The 22,258-nt window shown below is 54.6% G+C and overlaps 15 protein-coding genes across 15 annotated transcripts; 8 read left to right on the plus strand and 7 right to left on the minus strand.

Moving 5' to 3' along the window:
• Positions 1 to 656: 656 nt before the first annotated feature.
• On the minus strand, positions 657 to 1,189 carry L969DRAFT_95416 (uncharacterized protein; the record flags this gene model as incomplete). The annotated part of the gene is made up of 3 exons (XM_014711428.1): positions 657 to 682; positions 784 to 917; positions 960 to 1,189. 3 exons carry the CDS (start codon positions 1,187 to 1,189, stop codon positions 657 to 659), a joined length of 390 nt encoding a protein of 129 aa, XP_014566914.1.
• Positions 1,190 to 1,322: 133 nt separating this feature from the next.
• On the plus strand, positions 1,323 to 4,013 carry L969DRAFT_95417 (uncharacterized protein; the record flags this gene model as incomplete). Its single annotated transcript, XM_014711429.1, has 10 exons — positions 1,323 to 1,372; positions 1,434 to 1,636; positions 1,695 to 1,788; positions 1,849 to 1,875; positions 1,929 to 2,016; positions 2,069 to 2,150; positions 2,201 to 3,165; positions 3,221 to 3,290; positions 3,340 to 3,432; positions 3,490 to 4,013. The coding sequence occupies 10 exons, from the start codon at positions 1,323 to 1,325 to the stop codon at positions 4,011 to 4,013; spliced, it is 2,196 nt and encodes a 731-aa protein (XP_014566915.1).
• Positions 4,014 to 4,094: 81 nt separating this feature from the next.
• L969DRAFT_76380 (uncharacterized protein) lies at positions 4,095 to 5,330 on the minus strand (the record flags this gene model as incomplete). Its single annotated transcript, XM_014711430.1, has 3 exons — positions 4,095 to 4,578; positions 4,629 to 5,243; positions 5,293 to 5,330. 3 exons carry the CDS (start codon positions 5,328 to 5,330, stop codon positions 4,095 to 4,097), a joined length of 1,137 nt encoding a protein of 378 aa, XP_014566916.1.
• Positions 5,331 to 5,393: 63 nt separating this feature from the next.
• L969DRAFT_88767 (glycoside hydrolase family 12 protein) lies at positions 5,394 to 6,453 on the plus strand. The gene is made up of 6 exons (XM_014711431.1): positions 5,394 to 5,582; positions 5,633 to 5,772; positions 5,821 to 6,135; positions 6,187 to 6,198; positions 6,247 to 6,318; positions 6,369 to 6,453. Exons 1-6 carry the CDS (start codon positions 5,498 to 5,500, stop codon positions 6,414 to 6,416), a joined length of 672 nt encoding a protein of 223 aa, XP_014566917.1. The 5' UTR covers positions 5,394 to 5,497; the 3' UTR covers positions 6,417 to 6,453.
• Positions 6,454 to 6,576: 123 nt separating this feature from the next.
• On the plus strand, positions 6,577 to 6,873 carry L969DRAFT_95420 (uncharacterized protein; the record flags this gene model as incomplete). Its single annotated transcript, XM_014711432.1, has 1 exon — positions 6,577 to 6,873. One exon carries the CDS (start codon positions 6,577 to 6,579, stop codon positions 6,871 to 6,873), a length of 297 nt encoding a protein of 98 aa, XP_014566918.1.
• Positions 6,874 to 6,969: 96 nt separating this feature from the next.
• Positions 6,970 to 8,772, minus strand: L969DRAFT_18347 (uncharacterized protein; the record flags this gene model as incomplete). Its single annotated transcript, XM_014711273.1, has 4 exons — positions 6,970 to 7,869; positions 7,919 to 8,118; positions 8,174 to 8,268; positions 8,321 to 8,772. The coding sequence occupies 4 exons, from the start codon at positions 8,770 to 8,772 to the stop codon at positions 6,970 to 6,972; spliced, it is 1,647 nt and encodes a 548-aa protein (XP_014566759.1).
• Positions 8,773 to 8,924: 152 nt separating this feature from the next.
• L969DRAFT_88769 (uncharacterized protein) lies at positions 8,925 to 10,030 on the plus strand. Its single transcript, XM_014711433.1, has one exon. It carries the CDS (start codon positions 8,987 to 8,989, stop codon positions 9,965 to 9,967), a length of 981 nt encoding a protein of 326 aa, XP_014566919.1. The 5' UTR covers positions 8,925 to 8,986; the 3' UTR covers positions 9,968 to 10,030.
• A 26-nt stretch (positions 10,031 to 10,056) lies between these two features.
• L969DRAFT_24816 (uncharacterized protein) lies at positions 10,057 to 10,846 on the minus strand (the record flags this gene model as incomplete). The annotated part of the gene is made up of 5 exons (XM_014711295.1): positions 10,579 to 10,846; positions 10,394 to 10,529; positions 10,230 to 10,346; positions 10,171 to 10,180; positions 10,057 to 10,120 (listed from the first exon to the last, which is right to left on the minus strand). The coding sequence occupies exons 1-5, from the start codon at positions 10,741 to 10,743 to the stop codon at positions 10,057 to 10,059; spliced, it is 492 nt and encodes a 163-aa protein (XP_014566781.1). The 5' UTR covers positions 10,744 to 10,846.
• On the plus strand, positions 10,820 to 11,162 carry L969DRAFT_50767 (uncharacterized protein; the record flags this gene model as incomplete). The annotated part of the gene is made up of 3 exons (XM_014711434.1): positions 10,820 to 10,875; positions 10,954 to 10,981; positions 11,046 to 11,162. The coding sequence occupies 3 exons, from the start codon at positions 10,820 to 10,822 to the stop codon at positions 11,160 to 11,162; spliced, it is 201 nt and encodes a 66-aa protein (XP_014566920.1).
• L969DRAFT_99429 (uncharacterized protein) lies at positions 10,967 to 13,148 on the plus strand (the record flags this gene model as incomplete). Its single annotated transcript, XM_014711435.1, has 2 exons — positions 10,967 to 10,981; positions 11,046 to 13,148. The coding sequence occupies exon 2, from the start codon at positions 11,178 to 11,180 to the stop codon at positions 13,146 to 13,148; it is 1,971 nt and encodes a 656-aa protein (XP_014566921.1). The 5' UTR covers positions 10,967 to 10,981; positions 11,046 to 11,177.
• L969DRAFT_88771 (uncharacterized protein) lies at positions 12,991 to 15,576 on the minus strand. The gene is made up of 9 exons (XM_014711436.1): positions 15,003 to 15,576; positions 14,913 to 14,944; positions 14,706 to 14,859; positions 14,565 to 14,653; positions 14,032 to 14,509; positions 13,875 to 13,984; positions 13,701 to 13,821; positions 13,166 to 13,652; positions 12,991 to 13,112 (listed from the first exon to the last, which is right to left on the minus strand). Exons 1-8 carry the CDS (start codon positions 15,419 to 15,421, stop codon positions 13,268 to 13,270), a joined length of 1,788 nt encoding a protein of 595 aa, XP_014566922.1. The 5' UTR covers positions 15,422 to 15,576; the 3' UTR covers positions 12,991 to 13,112; positions 13,166 to 13,267.
• A 1,211-nt stretch (positions 15,577 to 16,787) lies between these two features.
• On the minus strand, positions 16,788 to 18,120 carry L969DRAFT_76393 (uncharacterized protein). The gene is made up of 4 exons (XM_014711437.1): positions 17,947 to 18,120; positions 17,571 to 17,895; positions 17,115 to 17,510; positions 16,788 to 17,059 (listed from the first exon to the last, which is right to left on the minus strand). The coding sequence occupies exons 1-4, from the start codon at positions 18,011 to 18,013 to the stop codon at positions 16,948 to 16,950; spliced, it is 900 nt and encodes a 299-aa protein (XP_014566923.1). The 5' UTR covers positions 18,014 to 18,120; the 3' UTR covers positions 16,788 to 16,947.
• Positions 18,121 to 18,604: 484 nt separating this feature from the next.
• Positions 18,605 to 19,110, plus strand: L969DRAFT_95428 (uncharacterized protein; the record flags this gene model as incomplete). The annotated part of the gene is made up of 3 exons (XM_014711438.1): positions 18,605 to 18,779; positions 18,831 to 19,044; positions 19,095 to 19,110. The coding sequence occupies 3 exons, from the start codon at positions 18,605 to 18,607 to the stop codon at positions 19,108 to 19,110; spliced, it is 405 nt and encodes a 134-aa protein (XP_014566924.1).
• On the plus strand, positions 19,000 to 20,407 carry L969DRAFT_88775 (uncharacterized protein). Its single transcript, XM_014711439.1, has 4 exons — positions 19,000 to 19,044; positions 19,095 to 19,994; positions 20,049 to 20,262; positions 20,313 to 20,407. The coding sequence occupies exons 2-4, from the start codon at positions 19,385 to 19,387 to the stop codon at positions 20,326 to 20,328; spliced, it is 840 nt and encodes a 279-aa protein (XP_014566925.1). The 5' UTR covers positions 19,000 to 19,044; positions 19,095 to 19,384; the 3' UTR covers positions 20,329 to 20,407.
• On the minus strand, positions 20,362 to 22,230 carry L969DRAFT_88777 (uncharacterized protein). Its single transcript, XM_014711440.1, has 10 exons — positions 22,171 to 22,230; positions 22,084 to 22,117; positions 21,990 to 22,025; positions 21,869 to 21,934; positions 21,766 to 21,806; positions 21,599 to 21,711; positions 21,396 to 21,546; positions 21,152 to 21,341; positions 21,017 to 21,101; positions 20,362 to 20,961 (listed from the first exon to the last, which is right to left on the minus strand). The coding sequence occupies exons 2-10, from the start codon at positions 22,111 to 22,113 to the stop codon at positions 20,789 to 20,791; spliced, it is 885 nt and encodes a 294-aa protein (XP_014566926.1). The 5' UTR covers positions 22,114 to 22,117; positions 22,171 to 22,230; the 3' UTR covers positions 20,362 to 20,788.
• Positions 22,231 to 22,258: the final 28 nt, after the last annotated feature.

Here is a 22,258-nt window from a genome sequence, read left to right on the forward strand (position 1 = left end):
ACCAACGCATCACACGTATAACGCGTGCACAGTCGAGCTGAGTACCATGCGGACAGATCAGGTCTGCTGGCAGCATTGCGCTCGGATTTAGCGGGGAACACGTCGCGAAGTCAGCTGCTTGATGATAAGATAGCATAGACGACACGGAGATCGATTGATAGCTTTTGCGGAGATGGAGCAGCACGAGGATGCTGAGAGGTCCCGACACAGCAGTCCAGCCGATATCTGCCGAAATCGAAAAAGCGTTCGGCGATGCTTGTACGCATGGCAGGCTGAGGCTGATCAGCACGAGCGAATTTTGGTTCAGCTAACACGCGACACAGAAAGCTGGATGTTTTTTATGACATAGCAGAGTCGAGCAGATCCCCTCATTGGAGCTCGCTGATGTGGCTGACGAATGCGATAGGGACAGCAAGGGAATCTCGGGACATCGTGTGTGCCGTGCATGTGGAATCATCGCAGGCGCCGACGAGGCGAGACCTTTGCGTCTTCGAAATGCAGAAAGGCGTGAAAAATCGAGGATGAATAAGGGTAAATTACGATTGCTTAGCCAAAGCGTGGAGGTTTCGATCGCAGTCGAGAATTGTGCGCCTCGCGCGAATGAAATCGGCTGTATTGTCGCGCGAAGGTCGTCACGGGCCGAGCAGGAGACTGGCCTAGGAGAGCTCCGTCGTGGAACTGTCTGTGAGATCTTCGGAAACGCGCAAAGAGTCGACATTGCCAAGGGGATAGCGAGAAACACGAAGCTGTCCAGAAGAGAGTCGAAGAGTGGGCAGGCCGCACGATATAGACGTAAATCAGCTTTCGCTCTTCGCACAGCGCAGAGGTAGACAGCAGCTTCGCCAGCCGAGTACGATCGACTGTAGAGAACATTGATAGAGAACAGCACTGTTGACAACGCCAGCTCGTCGTCATCACTATCAGTCGCCGGACAGACGAGGCACGCTCAGACGGGCGACATAGACGCTCGGTCGCACCAGAAGAGCTCTTTCAGGCCGGGCAGATTGCCGTGCCTAGCCGAGTGACGGACCAGGCTATCATCGCATCTAGACTGTTGCTCGTTCAGCGCCGCAGACTGGCGGTCACTAGGGAAGCTGGACAAGCTCTGTAGGCGCCCCTTGCCACACTCCCGTCGATAGGGTTCACAGGCACTCTGTGCACTACACAGCGACGCTCTCGCGCAGCCCATTTGAGCCAGTGCGCCCACAAGCACGCTTGCAGTCGGGCCGCGCAACACGCTAAGGACGTCTCACGCGAAAGGGGCCAGCACGGACATTCAGCTTGTCGTCTAGCAGTGGGACGGCAGGCTGCTCAGATCAAGCATGGGGCCAAAGGGTAAGGCTACGCCATCACAAGCGGCAGCGTCCAAATCGTACGTCATTTGTTTGTCCGGGGCGGATGAAGCTAAAGTATCCGCCTGCCTGCTGTTCTAGCTCGACAGCAGGCCAGATGGCGAGCACTTCGACAGAGCCACACAAGGCGCCAGATGCGATACCTCTGCCTGCATCTCAGCAAGCCCAGAACCCTCAATCAGGCGGCTCTATGCCTCACAGTCCGGCATCTGCCGTCATGAGCAACGCGGAAAGCACGAGCGTAGGCAGCGTCTTTACAGACGACGAGGAGAAGATGAGCGACTGTCGGTCGTCTCTGCATGAGCTCAGCATACGACTGATCCCCTGTGTCCTGTCTGGCAGATGAGAAAGGTGGATATCATCCGGTGTACATAGGCGAGACATTCAGTAACGGGCGATACGTCGTCGTGCGCAAGCTTGGTTTCGGCCACTTCAGGTACAGTACAGACATGCGCTAGCTGAATGCGAGCTGACTGTGTACATACTTACCCTGCAGTACTGTCTGGCTCGCAAGGGACAACAAGTCAGTCCTGTGACTGAGTTCGTCTTCGCGTGACTGATGCATCGCGCGAGCAGAGAGAACAAACATGTTGCACTGAAAGTCGTCAAATCGGCTTCACACTACCGCGAGACTGCAATAGATGAGATCAAGCTGCTCCAGAAGGCAAGGCATTCGCTCTCTGACGAACGTCAGCGCTGATGTAATTCCTTCCCAGGTTGTCTCTTCTGATCCACGCCACCCGGGAAGGCGGCACGTCGTCAGTTTATTGGATCACTTCAATCATGAAGGGCCGAACGGTATGCTCCCACAAGACCTATGAAGATCTCATACTGATGCGCATGTGCAGGCTCGCATGTGTGCATGGTCTTTGAAGTCTTGGGCGAGAATTTGCTCGGCCTAATAAAGCGGTATCAGAACCGAGGCGTACCAGAGCATATCGTCAAGCAAATCAGTAGACAGGTCCTGCTCGGGCTGGACTATATGCACCGGTCCTGTGGCATCATACATACCGACCTCAAGCCGGAGAACGTGCTCATATGTATCGAAGATGTCGAAGCGGTCGTGCGTGCAGAACTCGAGACCAGTCCTGCAGCAGTACCGACGAAGCTCGTCGGTGTTCCTCCCTCGCAAGGACGAGGCGGTGCCCAGACGCCGAGAGGAGAAGGCATCTTCATCATCGGTTCACAGCCGCTACCTTCGCCAAGCTCGAGCTTCGGAACAAGTCCAGGAATGGACAAGCTTGGATTCGCCATGTCCAAGATATCAGATGACGGCTCTGCAAGCGGCGCGAGCGGACCTGCTTCGCGGATGAGCTCAAGCTCTGCGCACGATCATTCGGGCGCAGACGGGCTAGGCAAGGGACTCGATAAAGTTCAGCTAGACGGTGGTAGCGATTGGCAAAAGACGGAACCTGCACATCACTCTCGCGCGGGCCCGTCTTTGCTATCTCAGATGGCGCCAGGGCAGTCCCAGTCACCAGCGACACCAGGCAGTCCAGCTTCGCCGGGAGATGATAAGATGTCCATCTCTGGCACGTCTGCTGTCTCACATCCCTCGCCGCCAAGTGCTCTTCCCGACACGCCAAATAGGCCCGCGCCTGCAGCCGGTGATCCCTCGACGTTACCGCCTAACGCGCCGTACGATCCTTCAACGCTCGAACGGATCACTGTCAAGATTGCAGACTTGGGCAATGCGTCCTGGACAGACTATCACTTCACCTCCGATATTCAGACGAGACAATATCGAAGTCCGGAAGCGATCTTGGGCGCGCCTTGGGGCACTACAGTGGATATGTGGAGCGCTGCTTGTATGGCAAGCTGTCTTCCTCTTCGTTTGATGAGCATTCGCTGACATGCCCACGTGCCAGATCTTTGAGCTCTTGACGGGCGATTATCTCTTCGATCCTGCTGCTGGCTCGCGCTACAACAAAGACGATGGTACGCTTCGTCTTGAATCCTTACTGTCTTTGCTGACATGGTCGTTCAGATCACATGGCGCAGATGATCGAGCTCTTGGGGCCAATGCCGAGGCATATCGCGCTCGCAGGCAAGTTTAGTACAGAGATCTTTAACCGCAAAGGCACGCGGATCCATCTATCAGCCTGCCTTTCTCTCTGATCAAAGAAGGCTTGCGCAGGTGAACTGAGACATATCCACAAGCTCAAAAGGTGGCCATTGGAATCAGTCCTGATGGAAAAGTACCTCATCAACGAAGACGACGCGGAGCATCTGCGGTCATTCCTCGAACCGATGCTCAACTTCCATCCCGACAAGCGAGCTCCCGCGGATGTGATGATCAAACATACTTGGCTAGAGGGAATCATGGTAGCAGGCGAGATGGAAGCAGTTGAACGAGAGCGAAGCGAGAGCGCTCCTGTGGAAGTACCCGAAGTCGTCATGAACTCAGACCACACGCTCTCTGCCGCGAGTGCTCGACAGATTGTCGATCTCCATCCGGACGCAGCAGACGCGCTTAAACCGCTCAACAAGACGGAATCGCCCGCGGGCAAGAAGATCTCGCCAGGAGGATACCAACGATCGAGCTCGGCAGACCAGACGCCGACTCGATCTGCAGATGCATCGCATATCACTATACGGCAGTCGCCTGCGGCTGGACAACAAGGATCTCCGCTGAGGAAGGCTACTCAGCTCGCGACCTGATTATTCGCATTATAGACTGTACTGTTGCGTGGTTTATTGGAGTTCATGTTCGTTTTGCTAGATCGATGCTGGATGCTGTCATTACAGTTTACTGTCGGTGTCGACGAGAGCCATGCCTGCTTCTCGGCCGGTCCTGTGGGCGTCTGACCATCGTTGGGTCGAGTTGCTTTCGAACGAGCTCAGTACGTCAACGAGAGGATCGCCTTTGTTGAGCGCATTTGCAAGAGCCTCGCCAAGCTTAGCTCCGTCGACCAGAGCATGGCAAGCACCGCCTTCGCTCACGAGGAGCGGTATCGAGTGCCTGGCATCGCCCAGCAAAGCAACACGATCTTCGTGTACTTTGCTTTGCGTAGGGTCCATTGACCGCATCAGCCAGTTGTAGATCCTGTCCCCCTTGTCCGGCTTGATGCTCTGTAGCAGCTGGTGCCAAGGCTCCGATGTTTCTTTCGAGAAAGCATCAGTCTCCGTGTAGAGTGCGTCGGGTATCTTCTGTGCATCTTCAAGCGTTCGTTCTGGCTTCCACAGCGGATCGTCTTCCTTTGAGTTTTGCGGCCTTCGTCCATAGCTGCTCGAGCAGTCAGTCTTGGCTTGCAACTGGACGAATGGGTCACATACGCCCATTGGAGCCTCGTATCACCCTCTTCGAGGTTATTGAAGCTGTACCATGCATACCTGCCGTTTTGTCGTAATGTCTGGCTGGTCGTACTCGAGGTCATGTAAGGCTTTGCTTCTTCGATCGACATGAGTCTTTGACCGGAATACATGACGACGTCGAGGATCTCGTGCTTCAGGTTGGGCAAGAAGGCTCTTCGCACGATGGAATGCACGCCATCGCACGCAATGACGACGGACGCTCTGATCTTTTCCCCGGATTCGAGCAGGACCGACACGCCGTCAGCATCCGTCTCGATCGTCTTGACAATCTTCTCGTGCTCTACTTTGTCCTTCCAGCCGGCCTGCAAGAGGTCTTGTAGTCTAGCCCGATTGAGTCGTAGCTTGGATTGATCTGGCGGAGCAGATGATGGGTTTCGCAAGGCCGGCGACAAGAGCGCATCGACTGTTGCCGACTTCCAGTCCAGCTTTTCCCCAAGCGCGCTATCGAGTGAATCCATGGCCCAGTCGTGTAGGGTCAGCGAATGACCCTGCCGATCTTCATACTTGGCTCTTTCTAGGATCCTGCAATGCTTTGCCAGGCCGTGATGATGCAACACTCGGACCAACGCAGCTCCTCTGCTCGAACAATCAGTGAGAATATCGCGCTGGACAAGAAGATGCGTACGCTATGCCTGAGCCGCATACCACGATGGGTGTCGTCATTGCTCGAGGATGCGTAAAGAACAAAACGAACGCGTTTCGATGATTATTCCTTCCGATCGTCACTTGCGCCACACGTCACAACTCATGTAACACTCCGCCTGTTGTCTCCTGTCTCGGCAACTGTTCATCGCCATGCCCTGCTCAGCTCAATTCCTTGAGTGGACAAAATGTTTGCGCGTGCTATCGTTGTTGCCGGACTCGCTTCTTCTGCTATCGCCGCCAGCCAACAGTTCACGGATGTCTGCGAAAAGGGCGAGTTGCCAAGCATGCCAAACAGACACGGTAGCTGAAGAACATAGCAGGCTATGTCGTGGAAAGCTTGGAGCTCGCCAATAACGGAGGCAAAGGTTTGACCTCCCTGCATCTTCGTCCTTGCCCCGCTACAGGCGAAGCTGCCTTTGGTGCCATCTTTGACTGGTCTGGCGCCGATCTCACCGTCAAGGTGAGCCGTGCTGGATCTCAGACCAACAGACAGGTTGACACTTCGCAGTCGTATCCCAATGCTGCAATTACCGTCGGACTCAACAAGCCCATCGCGAGCTACAAGTCGATCCCGCTCTACATGAACTGGAACTGGCTCAAAGATCCCTCTGCCATTCAAGCGTTCACCGGTCTCCAGATCCATCACAGCGGTATCCAGATCAAGATCACTCTGTCGTATCGAGGCGCAATGGCACCCGGCCAACTCGTTGCTACCCCTGTCATTGGTGGCAAACAATTCAAGCTCTACAAAGACGAGCCATCGCAGACGTGGTCTTACCTCAATGATGGCTTCACTGGTACTGATTTCTATGCCGAAGGACTCGTAAGTCGCACCAGCTCAGCAAGCTGACCAGAGCTGATGGAACAGTTGTAGGATTTTGTCAATGTACGGCTGTGAATCTCGCGATCAGCGCTGGCTGATCATCAGAAACAGGATGCCGCCAAACAAGGTGCGGCTCTGACAGGCGATCTGACGGCCGTCAGTGCGGGCACGGAGATCTTCAAGGTGCGAGCTTTGCATGCCTATAGGCCATGCTCTGATCACTCGCTTTGCAGGGCGAAGGCATTTTCTTGCTCAACGCTTTCACTTGTGTGCCATACTAGCCGCTCTCGTAGCAATGCATTAATGTCTGGATCTCAATGAATTGCGATGCGATAGACTCGGTCCTGGTCATGCCTTCCCTCCTGTCGACATGTCGACGTGTCAACATGTCAACGCACGCGTCGTCTTCGTCGTGGTCTGGCTCGACATCCTGAGCGAACAATGAAGCTCGTCAACGAGCCGTATGTCTATCCTGAGCCGGCCAAGACAAAGGCAATCTATCAAGTACAACATGGCTTGATGGGGCAGAAGCTAGAGGTGACCTTGAGCGATGGAAGGAGAATCAATGGCGTCTTTGCCGCTCTGAACCAAACGAGCGATATCATCCTCGTCGACGCAACAGAGACTGTGCAAGAAGGAGACAGTGTGCGTACGAGGAGCGTGGGAACGGTCATGCTTCCTGGCCAGCACCTCGTCAGAGCAACGAGCCGATCTCAGATGCATCTCGACATCGCATGACACGCGGCAGGATGCTTGCAGAGGATGCAATATACAGTACAAGGCGCTGGATCTACAGAGTATCTACACAATTACGACTCGTGCCGGGGAGATCGTCTACGTTTGCTGTATCGGCATGTCAGTCGGCGCAAGTTCGGCATGCTCTGTCGCGCTTGGCGGAGCGATGGAAGTAGGCGACAGGGGATCGACCAGATTGAACGCAGGAGGAGGAGGGGCACCTCGGTAGTCCGACCGCAAGAGCGAGAGACCTTGCAAGTTTCGTCCGGTTGGCGGAACGAGATGTCGGAGCACATCGCTCAAGCTGAGCACGCCGATCAATCTGTGCTTGGTCGTCAAAGGTGAGGCAGTCGCGCTTGTTGTGTTCGATGCCACAGCCGATGACCGCCTTGTCCGTGCTGGCATGGGTGAATCGTCTACAATGACCATCCGATGGACTCGCTTGTCTTTGATATATTTGAGTATGCTCGCCATTGAATCGTCAGGACTGCAAACGACCACGCCGGGAAAGTCCGGACTCCTCCGAGTGAGCGCTTCGCCGATGGTCAGATCGAGATTGGTATATGCGCCCGTTCTGATGAGATCGATAACGTCAACGGTCTCGTAGAGGTTGATGACCTCGCCCGTCTGTGGGTCGACGACGGGTACAGCAGAGATTGCAGCTTCGGAGAACATGTGAACGACATCGTATACCGTCGTTTCCAGTGTTGCTACCGCTAGCGGATGAAAGGGAGAATCGGGCTGTACTGACATTGCAGATGGCCGTCGAGCCGCAGAAGAGCCAGACGAGCTCGTCGACACAGCTGAGCCTCGCCGTTCGTCTGTAGGCGAGACTTCTTCGCCTGAGATTGCCGACTCGGACTGGCCGGACGGTCTCCGAGAGGGCGGTGGCGGTAGACCAGGCGCGCTCGTAGACGCTTTGGGTTGATAGGATGAGATATAAGTCCCCACGCCGAGCGAACCGATCGAATCGCACAGCTTGGCAGTATCGGATGCACACTATCCGCCTGATCAGCTCACGCCCGACTTACTTTCTATGACGACAAACATTGATGGCAATAAACTTGAGCACGCGATATTGCGTCAGTACGCTGAGTATCGTGTCTTTGCCAGATTGGTCATCATAATCTATCAGGGGTATCCGCCTTGCGTGAGTCCGAACGATTGCTGCGCAAGCTGCAAAGAGTGACTGATCAGGGTGGATGGATATCATCGGCGGAGGCGGTACGCCAATTGCTGTTTCTATGTCTACCAATCCATCACACTGTGAGCTCATTGTCGTTCTGACACGCTTGTGACCGACCTCGTAGTCCTGCCAGATTAACGTCTTCGACTTGTGAGATATCGAGACCGTAAGTGCCTGCTTTGGAATAGTAATATTGTATGAGATGGATGACGCTGTCCGGCTCAGATCAGGCACATGCGGCATCAGCATAGCAAGAGCACGCACTCTGTCAGAGTGAACATGCCGCCAAAGTTGAAGGTACTAGAATCGTACAGAGGCGCAGAGACTGTGCCTGTTGCGATCAAAGCCGCCACTGCGCGTTTGACAGTGATCTTTGAGTCAAACACTTGCAGCCGACAAGATTCGGGCAAGATGTCGTACGTCGAGTGGGCTCTCATGAAGGCTCTGATAGATTCCAAAGCTTCCAAGTGGGCCTGCGAATAATCTGGTCGAGCGACTTGAGCGGGCGCCAAGGATTCCTCTTGTGACATATCCTGCGCGATCGAGAGAGACGCCATCTCGTCTTCCCCTACATCCTCTGCAGCGGACAGCGTCGTGTCCGCAGACGGGGAGGCAGACTCGATGGCAGCGTCAGTTGCTGTCGCTGAGGTGGTTGGCACAGAGTCGCTGATGTCATCGGACGGGTTGCCAAACAACGGCGGCTCGCTCGCGCTCATGACCGTTGAGTAGATCACCTAGCGCTATAGGGTATCGTTGTATTGTCCTGGCATGCTAAGGCTCTGAACTGCTTCAAAAGCTGTCTGCTTGCTCGCGTGCCGCCAAGAACAAGAGACTGTGGGGAAGCGTGGGGCGAGTCAAGTTCCATTCACGCAAATGGTCGCGGCCGGGTCGGCTTGAGGCCTCCGTGACGTCCATTGCGGCCGCCGTGGCATGAAGCGGACGGCCAAGGTCGTGCTGATCGGAGCGAGCTCATGCGGCAAGACTTCTTTGCGAGACCAGTACGCCCACGGACGGTTTCATGCGAACTACAGAGCCACGCTGGGCGCAGACTTTATCAGCATCAATCAACCTGTCGCTCAAGCCGGCTCGTCCACTGAGGTATCGCTATCCGTATGGGATACTGCCGGTCAGGAACGCTTTCGCGCCATCGCATCGGCATTCTACCGAGGAGCTGACGCCGTCGTGCTTGTGTTTTCGCTGATCTCAAGGGATTCTTTGCTCAGCCTCAAGTTCTGGCTGCAGGAGTTCATAGAACGGTGTCCTGTCTTGCCAGGAGAGAGCGATCGCTTCACGTTTCTTGTGCTTGGGAACAAGGCGGACCTGGAGGACGGACAACTAGAGCAGAGGGAGATAGATACGGTTCTCCGCGAATTGCACACGTTACTGGCCGGACAGCCATCGAATGAGGCAGCAGCATCGAGCGCCTTTACCTCGGCCGAAAAGACAGCGAGTCTGCTGCCCGGCTATGACCATACAGCAGCCCTGAAAGCAACATCTGCGAGCGCATTGGACTCCTTAGAAGCCGACGAGAGTGCGTCTCGACAAGTCAACGTCGACCAGCTCGATAGCGACTACGATGATGACTCGCTGGACAGCTTGTCAGGTTCGCCTCCCCCTCCACTTTCTACTTTGGCCAGTCGAACACGGGCCTCTCGAGCATCACCAGAGGGCAGGCTTCAGTACTTGGCCACATCTGCAAAGACGGGCGAGAATGTCAAGCGAGCCTTCGAGATGATAGCAGAGCAAGTCCTGCTGCGACAACAACGCAATGAGGGGCCTGACAGATCCAGTTCGTCCTCTGCCGTCGGTCATATTGACAATATCACGTTTGGCGCTCCTGGCGATTCTCTCACCGTAGGCAACAAGACCGGACCTAATGAGAGCAAGGGCTGGCTATCACCGTGTTGCTGAACGATGCCATAACTGCACTGTTGCTTGTAACATAATGCAAGATCGAGTCCACGAGCTAGCGAGTCGGTCGAATCCGTGCGGGAGCTGACTTACTTGAAGTCTTTTGACTGCCAGATGTCAGCCTTGATACCGTTGAACCAGCAGCTCATGCCACTGCGGCGCGTTGCGTCAGGCAAAAGTAAGGAGAGCCAACGTGCGCCTACACAGGAGGATCTGCAAGCCCGTCAGCAAAGCCAACGAGTTAGCAAACGATTGGACACACTAAGTTGCATAGCTCCATTGACAGTATAGAAGCTCACGTCGAAGAAGACGAAGCCGTTGGGAGCATTCGTGCCGATTTCCAGGCGAATGCCATAAAAGTCGCCCTGCCACATGTTGACTACCCATCTGTCAGTAGGAAGTGGCCGAGGGGACTTAGCCACGAACTCTGGACTGCCTGGCGCTGAACATTTGCGAAGCCATGATAGTCGGCAAGAACGCCATCAGGGTAGATGTTTGCGCCGCTCTGCTGTGCTGGGCCTCCTCCAGTGTTCGGGAGGACATTGAAGATCGACTCGATGCCCTGCCCGTGCCGTCAGTCGGAGCTCATGAAAAGCGTCTACTGGCCTCACGATGCCGTTGGCGTTGAGCTGCACCCCAAAAGTAGCGATGACTTTGCTTTTGTCGATATTAAGCACGCAATAGTCTACTCCGCGCTCGCTCACAGCGGTCGGATCGATCACGGCAGCTGTCGCAAGAGCCGCAAAGCCAACGAGTGCGCCAATCGACTTCATCATAGTTGCTGAGAAGGCGAGCGGTCGGCCGCACAATGGAACGAGGAGTGCACGACGGATATTGATGAAACGAAATGAAATGTCAAGGCGACAGTGCACTGGACACTTTTTGCCACCCAATAACAACAAAAGCGCGTGCCAATTATGCGCGAGCGCGCGCGTGCAATCTCGTCTCGAGACTGACTTTGCTAATCAAGCAAAGTGCCTGTGTAGCGTCAACGTGTTCGCAAAGAAGCTTGCTGTGCGTGGCAACCAGGAATGCGCTCATCACGCACTGACAGTGAAGGCCTCTTGCCTCAATGCAGTACCATCAGCGTGGTACTGCCTCGCTCACTTCGGCGGGTCCACACGCTGCCTACTGCACTTCTCCCGGTCACAGAAGAGCTTCGCGCTTCGACACTACCTCTCCCATCTCCGCTTGATCTCTATCTACGGCAATGAGCCGGCAGGGGACCACTATGCGCGCCTCGGAGAATCCGGCGCCGGTGAGCAAGGCAATGGCTGCGGGAGTCAACGCGAAGGAGGCCCTCGTGCGAGTCTCGCGCGCTCCTCTGGCCTCATTGAATGCCAACGGTGCCAATGTACCGCTCACGTACGCGCAAGAACAGCCCAGCCTGTTCGACGCGTCATGCGCACCTCTCTCGAGCCCGCTCAAACATGGCGCGGAGCATCGTAGCAAGACACATGGCGCGCAAGGTTGCGAGAATTGCCCTGCTTGCTTGTCCTCCGCTGCCAAGAGAGCTCAGCTGTCATCTCCGGCTCAACGCGCAGTGACGGGTACGCCTGCACCTGTTGCAAAATCCATCCTTGGCGCCCGCATGAGTCCCTTGGCGACGCGTCAGGATGCGCACAGCCTGACGAGCACATCTATGGACGACATTGTCGAGAGGACAGTCTCACGACAGAGTTCGCTGGCTTATTCGACTCCCCGCAAGCCAGGCGAAATGCAGCCATTGCAGGAGTTGGAGGTTTCAGCTGCCGGCATGGTCATGCCACCCTTGCGATTCCAGCCCACACACTCTTCGCCGAGCATACCCCTGACAAGCTCGCGAGTACGCATGACCCCGAGCAGTTCATCAAAATCGATGGAAGCCGTCATGGCTGCCTCTGATGCCCGAAGGCGACGCTTATCAATTTCGCACTCGCGCAGCGGCTCAGTCCAGGCTTCGCCCGCCCACGAGCCTACGAGCTATGCGACGGCAAGCAATCCGGCATACTATCTCAAGACCCATCCGGGCAAGTCCCCCGCCGCACTCAGGGCAGCCAAAGACAAGGCGCTCATCGAGGAACTCGAGCCTCACGCTCTCGAGCTCGTCTACGCCTCTGCAACACCTTCGAAGGCAGCAGCCAAGCAGACACGATATTCCGAGCCATCACGCTTGCATGTTCATCGCGATGAGCCCGCTCAGACTGATGCCCAGAAACGTCAGAGATCGATGAGCAATATTGTTGCGGTCGAAGAAGCGCCGCGCGCCAAGCGCAAATATACCAAGCGTCAATCTGCTGGTGGCAAAATTATCAATACGGATACAGTCGCTTCATTCGCACAGCACCGCGCGGCTCAATTGAATGTCCCAGGCGCTCAACGACCCGGCGCTGCGCCAACTGGTCAGGCGCGATCCTACTCAACCTCTGATGTTTCGACTGCGAGCTCAAATTCTGTTCACCAGCTCGTTCGGTCTCAATCTTCGTCGTCGTTGGCTGGCTGGGCAAACATAGGCTCTCAACCCGACATCGTCGCGCCTTCTATGAGCCAGTCGTTCTCAGCTCCGGAATCGACATGGATGGATTCCGTGCCAGAAGTCAAGACAGACATGATGGACGACATCTCATTCGTGCAACCTCCTGCGCCTTATCGATCGTATGCCGAGTACTATGCGGCTGCAGGTCAGCAGCACGACAGCCTTTCCTACATGTTGCCCACACCGCCACTCACCGAACTTACCGAGAAGTTCGATTTTGCCACGCTGTCTGTACCTAACCTATCTGTCTCTCGCGCAACGTCAGAGATCAGCTCGAATGAGACATACCCACATTCGCGGAATCGAAGTCGAAGCCCACTCTTGCATGCCCGTTCCAGAAGCCCATCCGCTACCCCTTCTGCAGGCTCAAAGGGCGACAATGCGACGTTGACTGCTGCGGAAGTATGGACAGATCTGCTCGAGCGGATGGCGAGCTTGACCTCGCGCTCGCATCTGGTCGGTTCGAACGATATGCGTGACTTGCGCGAAAAGATCAACGCAATCACCAAGTCGGTTGGCGGTCCTTATGATCCTCTTCGCGAGTCCCTCGTGCCCGAGATGGACGACGAAGCTATCATGGCAGCTGCGAATATCGACTATGGTCTCACATTCGTCTACGAAGATGGAAAGGTCGGCTCATCCTTTGTCACACTCAGGATGCCTTGACTGATCAGGAAAAGCAGTCTGCCTCGTTTGGAAAAGGCACAAAGTCGTTTGGGCCTCGCTAGATCGCTCTGCACTATATCAATACATCACAACAGTATGCGTGTACACAAGCGATTGCATCACGGTGATTCATCTTGAGGGTCTATAATGCCATTGCCGGTCGACTTTGTTCCGGAGCCTTCCCAGGCCATTTGCCACTCCTCATCATCGGAGCTCCGAGTCGTGTCTGATGCCTCGTGATGAATGCCTTGATCTAGTGATCGCTCGAGCTTGGCCTGTGCCGCGTCTAGTCGTCGGATTGCGGGATCGCGCTCTAGCTCTTCTTTGAGGTTCGGTATTGGGTGCTCGGGCTCACGCACCGCCCTATGCAGATGTGCAGCTTCATCATCGCTGTCGTCGTCTCCGAGTGTATGCGCACCCGCAGACGGCGCATCGTATGCGCTCCTGTTTGCAGAAAAGATTGTCTCTTCTCCTCTGTTTGCGAGGAACAGAGTTTCTTCGGGGCTGGCGCAAAGTATTAGTTTGGCATGAGCACTGTTGCGCTGGACGAACCTCGATTGCGACAGAGCCACATGTCCTCGTGAATTCGGCCGATCGGTCATGCTTGCATCTTCACCAGTGGCTAGCTTTTGATCGTAGGCTTTGTACTTGATCCAATTGTAAAGCGAGATGCCTGGTCAGGGTATGCGCGATAAGTAGAGGAACCTCATTGCGCATTCTGCTGACCTCCAATAGTGATGATAAGGCCAGAGATATTGAGCGGCATGAGTTCATCACCAAAAATGATGGTCGACAAGAAGATTGTCGCAGTCTCCTTGAAGATACCGGCGACGGATCTGCATCGTTCATCAGTTTAGCGCAGATCTGAAAGAAACAGACGTACAAGGTGACGACAGACGTCCGCTTGATCAGTCCAAATTCGGCGACGTTCATGCAAAATGCGAGTATGCCAGGAAAGATAGAGATGCCAATCGTATTGAAAGTGAGCTGTGTGGACCCGAAAAACTTCTCGTTGCCGAAAATGTTGCCCCATCCTTCGAATATGATCGAGCAGAGAGCCAGACTGACAGCCATGACGGGTGCGAGCCAGAAGAGCGTGGCAATAGGGTTGCCCATGCCCATCGAGTCTTTGCGAGATTGGAGTAGGATCTGGGTGAGTGCCCATCTAAATCCTGACAGTGCCGAAGCGGTGAGGACCTCGATCATGCCTACCAGGTGGAATTGAGTCTCTGTGGAGACCATGAGGATCACACCGGCGGTGATGATGACGATGACGGCGCAGAGCTTCCAGGTCGGTTTCTCAAGCCGGAACAGGAACGCAAAGAGCAGCACGAATCCCAGCGTTGAAGACTTGCACATTGCTGCCGGTCCACACGGGTTAAGCTGAGATAAAGTGAGAGGATCCAATAGACCTACTGTAAAAGGAGAGCGTGATTGTCTTGAGGGAGAGATTGGACAGGCCAATATCCATGCCTGTTGCCACCGCACAAGGCACGACCTTTGTCCTGTTCCATCTTCGCTCAGATCATTTTCACCGATCAAGAGACAGTACCGAACCCGTAGTCTACTAGAGCAGGTCTGTTCTTCGGCCGTAATGAGGGTACGACGGCCATGACGAGCGAGCAGAGACCGAATTGAATGCACATGTGGATTGACGTTACGAAGAGCGGGTACGGGAACCCATAATGCTCTGGTGAGAACATCCATTTGTCTGTATTGCGCGTGTCAGCTCTTACCACAGCATCATTGAGCGAGCCAGCATACTGTAGACTGAGATCAAGGTCGAAAAGGTGTACCTGTCAAACAGCATCCAGGTCAGATACTGTCTATCTGACTGACGGATGCAAAGCGGACCATAGAAGGATGAAGATGACATTGATGATGGCTGTACGCCAATAGAGTCTCGTCCGTTCGGCTTTGGACAAGCCAGCTTGCGTCGAGGCATTCGAGCCAATCTGCGCGTATTTGCCCTCTGCATCGTCTCTCTTGCCGGAAGTCGCTCTTGGTGTGTTATCCCAATGTAGGGCATCCACATCGTCCTCCTCCTCCTCGTCTTCCCCTTCTACCTCATGCTGAGTCGAAAGCCTATGCCTATCTGAGTAACCTGGCGGCGCTCGCCTGGGCGCTGTGCTGCCTGCCGGTGGAGTGTGCGACTTGAGCGAGGAGAGAAGTTGTCGTTCTTCGTCTATGAGCTCGATATCGCTCTCTAAACCTCGAGAGCCCGCTGTGTCCTCGCTCACGAGTGCTGATGCCTTGGTAGGATCTGCTACCATATTGGCTCGCAGCAATCGCTTCGACGAGCTTGTGCTACAACCAACTTGGCGAACTGATCATCGCATGCCCTTCTTGCTGCTCGCTAAGGTCTGTAGTCACCTGTGCTCCCTGCCACTGATCAGTTGTCGTGGGCGCCGACGTGTCAATGGCACGCGTAGCGCAACTCGCGCAAAGATCGGCTTGCTGACTTGGGGCCATGGAAAAGGTCGCGCATCTCCCGCGCTCACTGCCTACCCTTCGCATCCAACACCCCGTCCCTGCACCGGCATGATCATTCCCAGTCATGATATCGTAGTAGCGCTACTGTTTGCAAGCTTGACTACATTGCCCATACAACGAAGAACTTCAGGCGGAATGGGGGCACAGGTAGCATGATTGCACTACCGCAGAGCGCTAATACTGCTCTTCAATGTAAATATGGACAGCCTCCTCCTTGACGCTACCTGCGAGAGTCTGGGTCCGACTTTGAGCAGCACCGACAACGCGCGTCAAAGCTTTTGCGGATGGTCAATTCCTGCCTCCTCGTGCTCTAAAGCTTTCATTCCAATGCGATCTGAGCTCTTCATCTTGGGCGCAATATCTGGGTCATGCGAGCGCGTCGTGCAAGATGCGATCGACCACGACGCTCTGAAGGGCAGGGTTATGCCGCTAGACTGGCAAATCGCTATCACAATGCAGATGCTCATCTTTCCGCGAGCCTGGTTCGTGCGACAGGCAGGAGATGTGCATGCGTGCTAAAGGCTTCGTCCTTACTACCACTATCATACTCGCAATTTCCATCGGTGAACGTAAGGGCTACTGCTACTGCGTCAAGTGCAAGCGACCGAATAGCAGCGGCATATATGTCCACCGATCTACAAGACAGGCACATCTACACAAAGCCGAGCTTGCAGCTATACAGGCAGTCGTAGCAGCCAAAGCAGCCGAGGCAGCCACGCCAGAAAGCGCGCTACGCTCGGAAGCAAAGTTGCAAACCCTGTTTTGACATCGGGCGGCAGCTTTGGAGCGCTGGGAGGAACACGAAGCAATGATCGAGTCGTGATCATCTTACTCGGCTGCTGAGGGCGCCACAAGAACTCAACAGAAGCTATCCGCTCGGCTGAAACATTATGATCGCCACGATAGATCTATATCTCGAAGTGGTGCCTCTCGAGCGGCTTTTGCTCAATGCAGACACTGATGTCCCTACTTGGACCATCAACTGTGAGCAAAGTACCAGATACGCCCAGGCTGTTGTCGATGAGATCCCATCAGCAAAATTCAGGCAAATGTACGACACGATGACGATTGCGCAAGTGCACCACGCCCATTATGCTCGCAACCTTATGCTTCTCTTCATTCGAGCTTGTCACTCTTGTTATGGCTGTCAGATTCACTATGCATCTTCATTGGGCCTTACGGCATCGCGAATCTGTCAAATAGCTGTGACCTCGAATGAATCACATGTAAGTACAGACAAATAGCGCTGCATGACAGAAAAGATCCAAGAACGATACAACGACATGATGTGCTAGTCTAGATGTGATCAGAGTACGATGCAGTGCTCTTTGCTTGTTCCGGCCAATTTGAGCCTCTCACTTTCGCTCAAACCGGCCTTGTACTCTGCAAAAGCTACCTTTTCTTGCTCAGTAAGCAATCTTCACTCCTACATAGTCAGCAAGCTATCTGCAAATCGCTAAAGGGAGAGCTGACCCTTTGGCCGCACGATGCTCAAGCGCTTTCATGGCGCTTTCTCTTTCGCTATCCGCCCGTCGGGTTGCTTTGTTAGTCCAAGCAGGCGGACAGACTTGCTTCACTGTTGCCGCCGCACTCTTTCTTTGGGCAGTCTTGCTTGCCGTTGTCTCGAGTGAAGACGCAGGAACTTGGGCAGGAACTTCTGGAAGAGATGATGCAGTAGGCTTGGCATTCGCTGCCGGCGCAGGCTTGCTCGAGCTAGCGGGCGCATTGGCTTTGAAGCGCGCCAGAGCAGCAAGACCAGCTGCACTGATGGTCTTTTGCCCTGGTGCTGGCCGTACTGCTTGGGTATCTAGTGATGGACATTGATGGTCTTTCTCAAAGCGATGCGATGGACAGAAGGACGCTTTGCACCTGTGTGATTCAAGGCAGTAAGCACCCTGACGAACTAAGTGCTCATTCCACTGTGCGCACCCCTTGCAGACCATGGGAACGATCATCTTCGTCTTACAAGCTCGCGCGTGACACTGGTTGGCTGGTCTGGCTCGCTTGATAGGATGACCGTCTTGCATCAGACCATCAGCAGCGAGAACTCTACATCGAGTCTGGAGATGTTGTTCCATTGCGATGTTGGGATCTTGGCCTTGCGGGGAGCTGACTGGCGTCGAACAGAGCGGACAGGGCGGCACAGTACGATCTTGTGATGTATAGGCCTGACAAGCATGACCATCTGATCCTGTAGGATGCCAGTGATGCGAGCAGAAGGACTGTTGACAGTGTGTACATCTGAAGGGTAGGACTGAGCGACCAGTGAGCTCTCAACGCAACAGTAACAGCGCCGTAGACATACAGTCGAGTTGGGAGCAGCTGGGTTCTGAACAGTGCGCCCCCCACTCTTCCATCTGAGCAGACACCATCTAGTAGAGTGTGACGCAAGCTTGCACGCCGTTCTGAAGCTTGGACGCAGATCTTGCCGTCGCCACTGGCAGCAGCGCTCCAAGCTCCAATGACGCGTCAGTTTCTTGTCAGCCTGCTGACTGAACGACTGGAATTTCCAATCTTTGTTCTCGCTCGCATCTGCAACGCGTTTGTAGCGCCCTCAGCCCTCCTCTCAGCGTATCGTCGAGAGTCTGCCGCCTTGCCTCGAATCTTTGCGTGCTCGGCATCCGTCTTGCTTGCTCAATTGCCCCGTCTTGCCTCGCAAATTTTCACGCTTGTGACGATAGACTCAGCTCTAGATGAAGGCGGCACTTCTCGCCTTCTTAGGCCTCGTCGCCAACGCTGCGGCTCCGAGGCCCGGCCCTACTGATTCGACCTACTGCTGTGGCATGAATCGACACCTCGTGACATGCTCAGGGGCGTTGCAAGTCGACAATATTGAGTCCTACCCTTTCGTATTCACCGCCAGCAGCCCAAACATGCTCTGGGCACTCAGGATACATCCTCGAGGAAATTATGAGCCGCTCTACTGTACTGCAGCTCAAGGCGGACCCAAGCCGTTCTGTAGAATGTCCGCGCGAACGGAAATGTCGACAGATGTGATCATCTGGCATGCGCACGCCGTCCGGAACTACGAGATCGCCGACATATTTTCGACGAGCGATGAGGTTGCTCGTATCATACGAGCGTGCTGTTCGGTCATGTGGTCCATGTCGATGGCAGCCTCAGTCGGCATGAAAGATCGTTTGTGACCTCTGCTTCTTACGAGCCTATTTGCTCAATCGGTATGAGCAGGCTTTTTCAAGATGACGAAGCCTGCTACGACTTTCATGTGCGGCCCTCGCAAAGATCCAGACGACATGACGCCAGTTCCTGGTATGAGCTTGACGTGCCGAGATATTTATCCGGTCACTGTAGAGGGCACGTGCGAGGAGGATCATCAGCTCAGAGCTGTATGGACAAAGCGTTCTGGCGGCCTCTGCACCTGGTCGCCTCAGGAACAGCCAAGGTATGAGCTGATCATTAACCAGCTGCATCGCAAATTCAGCGAATGCGCAGACAAGCGGCATGGTGACGACTCAAATGTCACGTTGTGTCTCGCCGAGCAATGCAAGCAAGGGTCTGGCAGGGACGGAAGCAGCGAAAAGACACGGTGAATCGGCCACAAGGCAGGAAAGCAAGCACGACCAACCATTGGAGTATGTGTGATTTAGCCTGGACACCTGAGTCGAAGCCTGAGCTAGGAGCTCACTGTCGCTGCTGGACGTGTCGAACGTCCTTCGAATCGGTCATGCTGAACGCGTTATCGGTGTGTCGTTCACTGACTCGATGGTCAATTTCGTGTCCGCATGCTGGCTAGGAGGAAAAAAGGGGAATTTCCGATCGTTGTCTTCTCACAGAGCAACGCGTTCGAAGCGCACTCCTGTCCATGCCTTGCCTCAGATCTTGCCGTACTTGGCATCTGTCTCGCTTTCGCAAACCCCCCTTCGTACTACGCCGATAGGCTCCATTTAATGAAGGCAGCAGTCTTATCCTACGCAGGTCTGATCGCCAACGCTGCGGCACCAAAACCCGCCGCCACTGAGTCGATGTACTGCTGCGGCATGAACGCACACAAGGTGACGTGCTCAGGGGCTCTGCAAGTCGACGATCTCGTGGCCTATCCCTTCAAAATGACCGCGAGCAGTCCAGACATGCTTTGGGCACTCCGGATTCAACCTAGAAAAAACACCGAGCCGGTCTACTGCACCTCCGCCAAAGGCGGACCCAAACCGTTATGCAGAGCCTATAAACAAACAGAAATATCGACGGATGTGATCATATGGCACGCACACGCCGTCAGAAATTACGATTTTGGCGACATAGAGTCAACGAGCGACGAGGTCATTCGCATCATTCGGGCGTGCTGCTCAGTCATTTGGTCGATGTCAATGGAGGCTTCCGTTGGATCGAAGGATCGTTCGTCACTTCTGCTTGTGCTTACAACGTTGCGTTCTCAACCGCTACGAGCAGGCCATTTCAGAATGACTGATCCTGCTACGACTCTTATGTGCGGTCCTGGCGAAGACCCGAGGGACATGACGCCAATAGTAGGCACGAGCTTGACCTGCCGAGATGTCTATCCGGTCACTGTAGAGGGCACGTGCGAGGAGGATCATAAGCTCAGAGCGGTATGGACAAAGCGTTCCGGCGGCCTGTGCTCCTGGTCACCTCAAGAACAGCCAAGGTACGAGCTGGTTGCCGACCAGCTGCATTACAAATTGAAAGCTTGCGCAGGCAAACGGCAAAGTGACGAGCAGATTGCACATCGTGTCTCGCTGAGCGGTGTCACTAAGCGTATGAAAGCTTGACGGCAGGGCCCAGGAGTGCTGCCATGGGTCGGAACCCAAAGATAAAAGTCTTGCTGCTAAGCATGGGCATAACCACCTTGTTGGAAGAGAAGAACAGAAAGCTTACTCCTGCGACCGTCTTGGTACTTACTGAGGCGGCTCTGACCATCATCTCGATTCGCTTGATCTATATAGATTTTCTGGGAGAAAGCTGCTTGATAGTGCGTTGGGAGTTGGGCCAGAAGCAGAGCAGAACACCTCGGACGTAATGCCTCGATCCCACATGAAGTATGCTTCAACACTGGTCGGCTCCGCGAGGTGCAAGCGATCGGTCAATGGCATTGCATCGAATGACAAAGTTTCACACGGCCTGCAAAAAGCGAGCGAGAGTCGCATTGGGATGGATTGAGAAGCAACGCGAAACTAGCTGCTGAACGAGAACTTTGCGCCGAGTTTGTGCGTGCCAGACTTGCTTGCATCGCCCGTTTCGCTAAGCTTCTGCGTATCGAGCAAGAGACCCCACGAAGCGATGACACCCGGTCGGAGCGCTTGCGTGTATCCCAATGCGAGAATACCGGCATTGTTGATCTTGGCCTCTGTGACGAATGCGAATGAGAAGATGTGTCGAGCACATGCAGTGCGTACACTTACTGACGAAAGTAGCATTGTCGAGGAAGGTCTTTGCGCCTACTTCTATTGAGACTTTGTTCGAGGGCGACTTGTTGTCGTAGATTGCCTGCTCAGCGCATCAGCCGGCGCAAGGTCACGTGTCAGCATGAGAAATACCTTTGCACCGGCTTCGACATCGATGTTGACCTTGTGGTAGTATGAAGCAGAGTAGACCGACAGGTTGTTGAGAGCATGGAGCGTGACGTTGTATTCGGGCGCAGAGTAGCCAATTGCGCCGGACCATTTCTGGACCTTTGCAGCCTGAACGTCGTAAGACAGATCACCTCCGACGAGGTATCCATCGCGTCTGGCGTTTCAAACTAAGCGAGTGCTTGCCAGTTGCAAATGCTTAGCGACTGACCCAGTGACGACATCAGCTGTGAAGGTGGGGCCCTTGAAGAGGTCGAGGTTGGCACGACCGTGGACACCAGCCTGCTTGTAGATGGCCATGATGGCCGCAGTCTTCTTTCCAGCATCAGGTTGTAGCGAGGTCTGGACGTCCAGCTTCAAGCCTGCTCTCTTGCGCGTTCAGCGTGAGGCGCAGGTTCGAGCAAACCTGCGCACCCTTGGACACGAGGCCCTCGAGCTCGATCTGGGACTTGAGCAGGTTGTTCGTCGTCCAGGCTTGGGTGAAAGTGAGGCCGTTCTTGGGCTGAACATATTTGCCTTCGATATCGCTGCATTATTTTGCAGAGTTAGCATGCCACATTGGCTTGGAGGAGACGACGTGCCCTGTGATCACATTTGACTTGGCGTCCTTGATACCTCCGACCTGCAAGACCAGGTCAGTCGACTGAGACACCCTTAAACATCGAGTGAGGAGCAGCGACTTGCCTTGAAGGTAACGCCATTCGGTGCGCGAGTCTTTACTTCGAGCTCTGTGCCGGCTGTTGGAAAGTCCTGCGAACAGCTTCGACATGAGACGGACAACGCCTTCGCGAGCTTGACGGCTCGCCTTGTTGAGGAGGTCGTTGGAGGCCTTGGCCAAGTCCTACAGAGCAAAAGAAAGAGGTCAGCCAGGCACATCGCATGAACGGTTGGCGACGCGCTTTGAAGGAAGGTGGCACGCCGACAGACATTCTGCTGTAGCTTCAGCGTGAGCTATGCAGAACAAAACAAGATCGCCAATGGCTTACGTTGCTTCAACAAGGAGTTGATTTGGCGGCAGCGCACGACCTGGCAAAGACCTGCGATGCGGCACTTACTGAGCCATCCCCGACGCGA

Source organism: Mixia osmundae, assembly GCF_000708205.1.
Source record: "Mixia osmundae IAM 14324 unplaced genomic scaffold scaffold_7, whole genome shotgun sequence".
NCBI classification, from domain to species: domain Eukaryota; kingdom Fungi; phylum Basidiomycota; class Mixiomycetes; order Mixiales; family Mixiaceae; genus Mixia; species Mixia osmundae.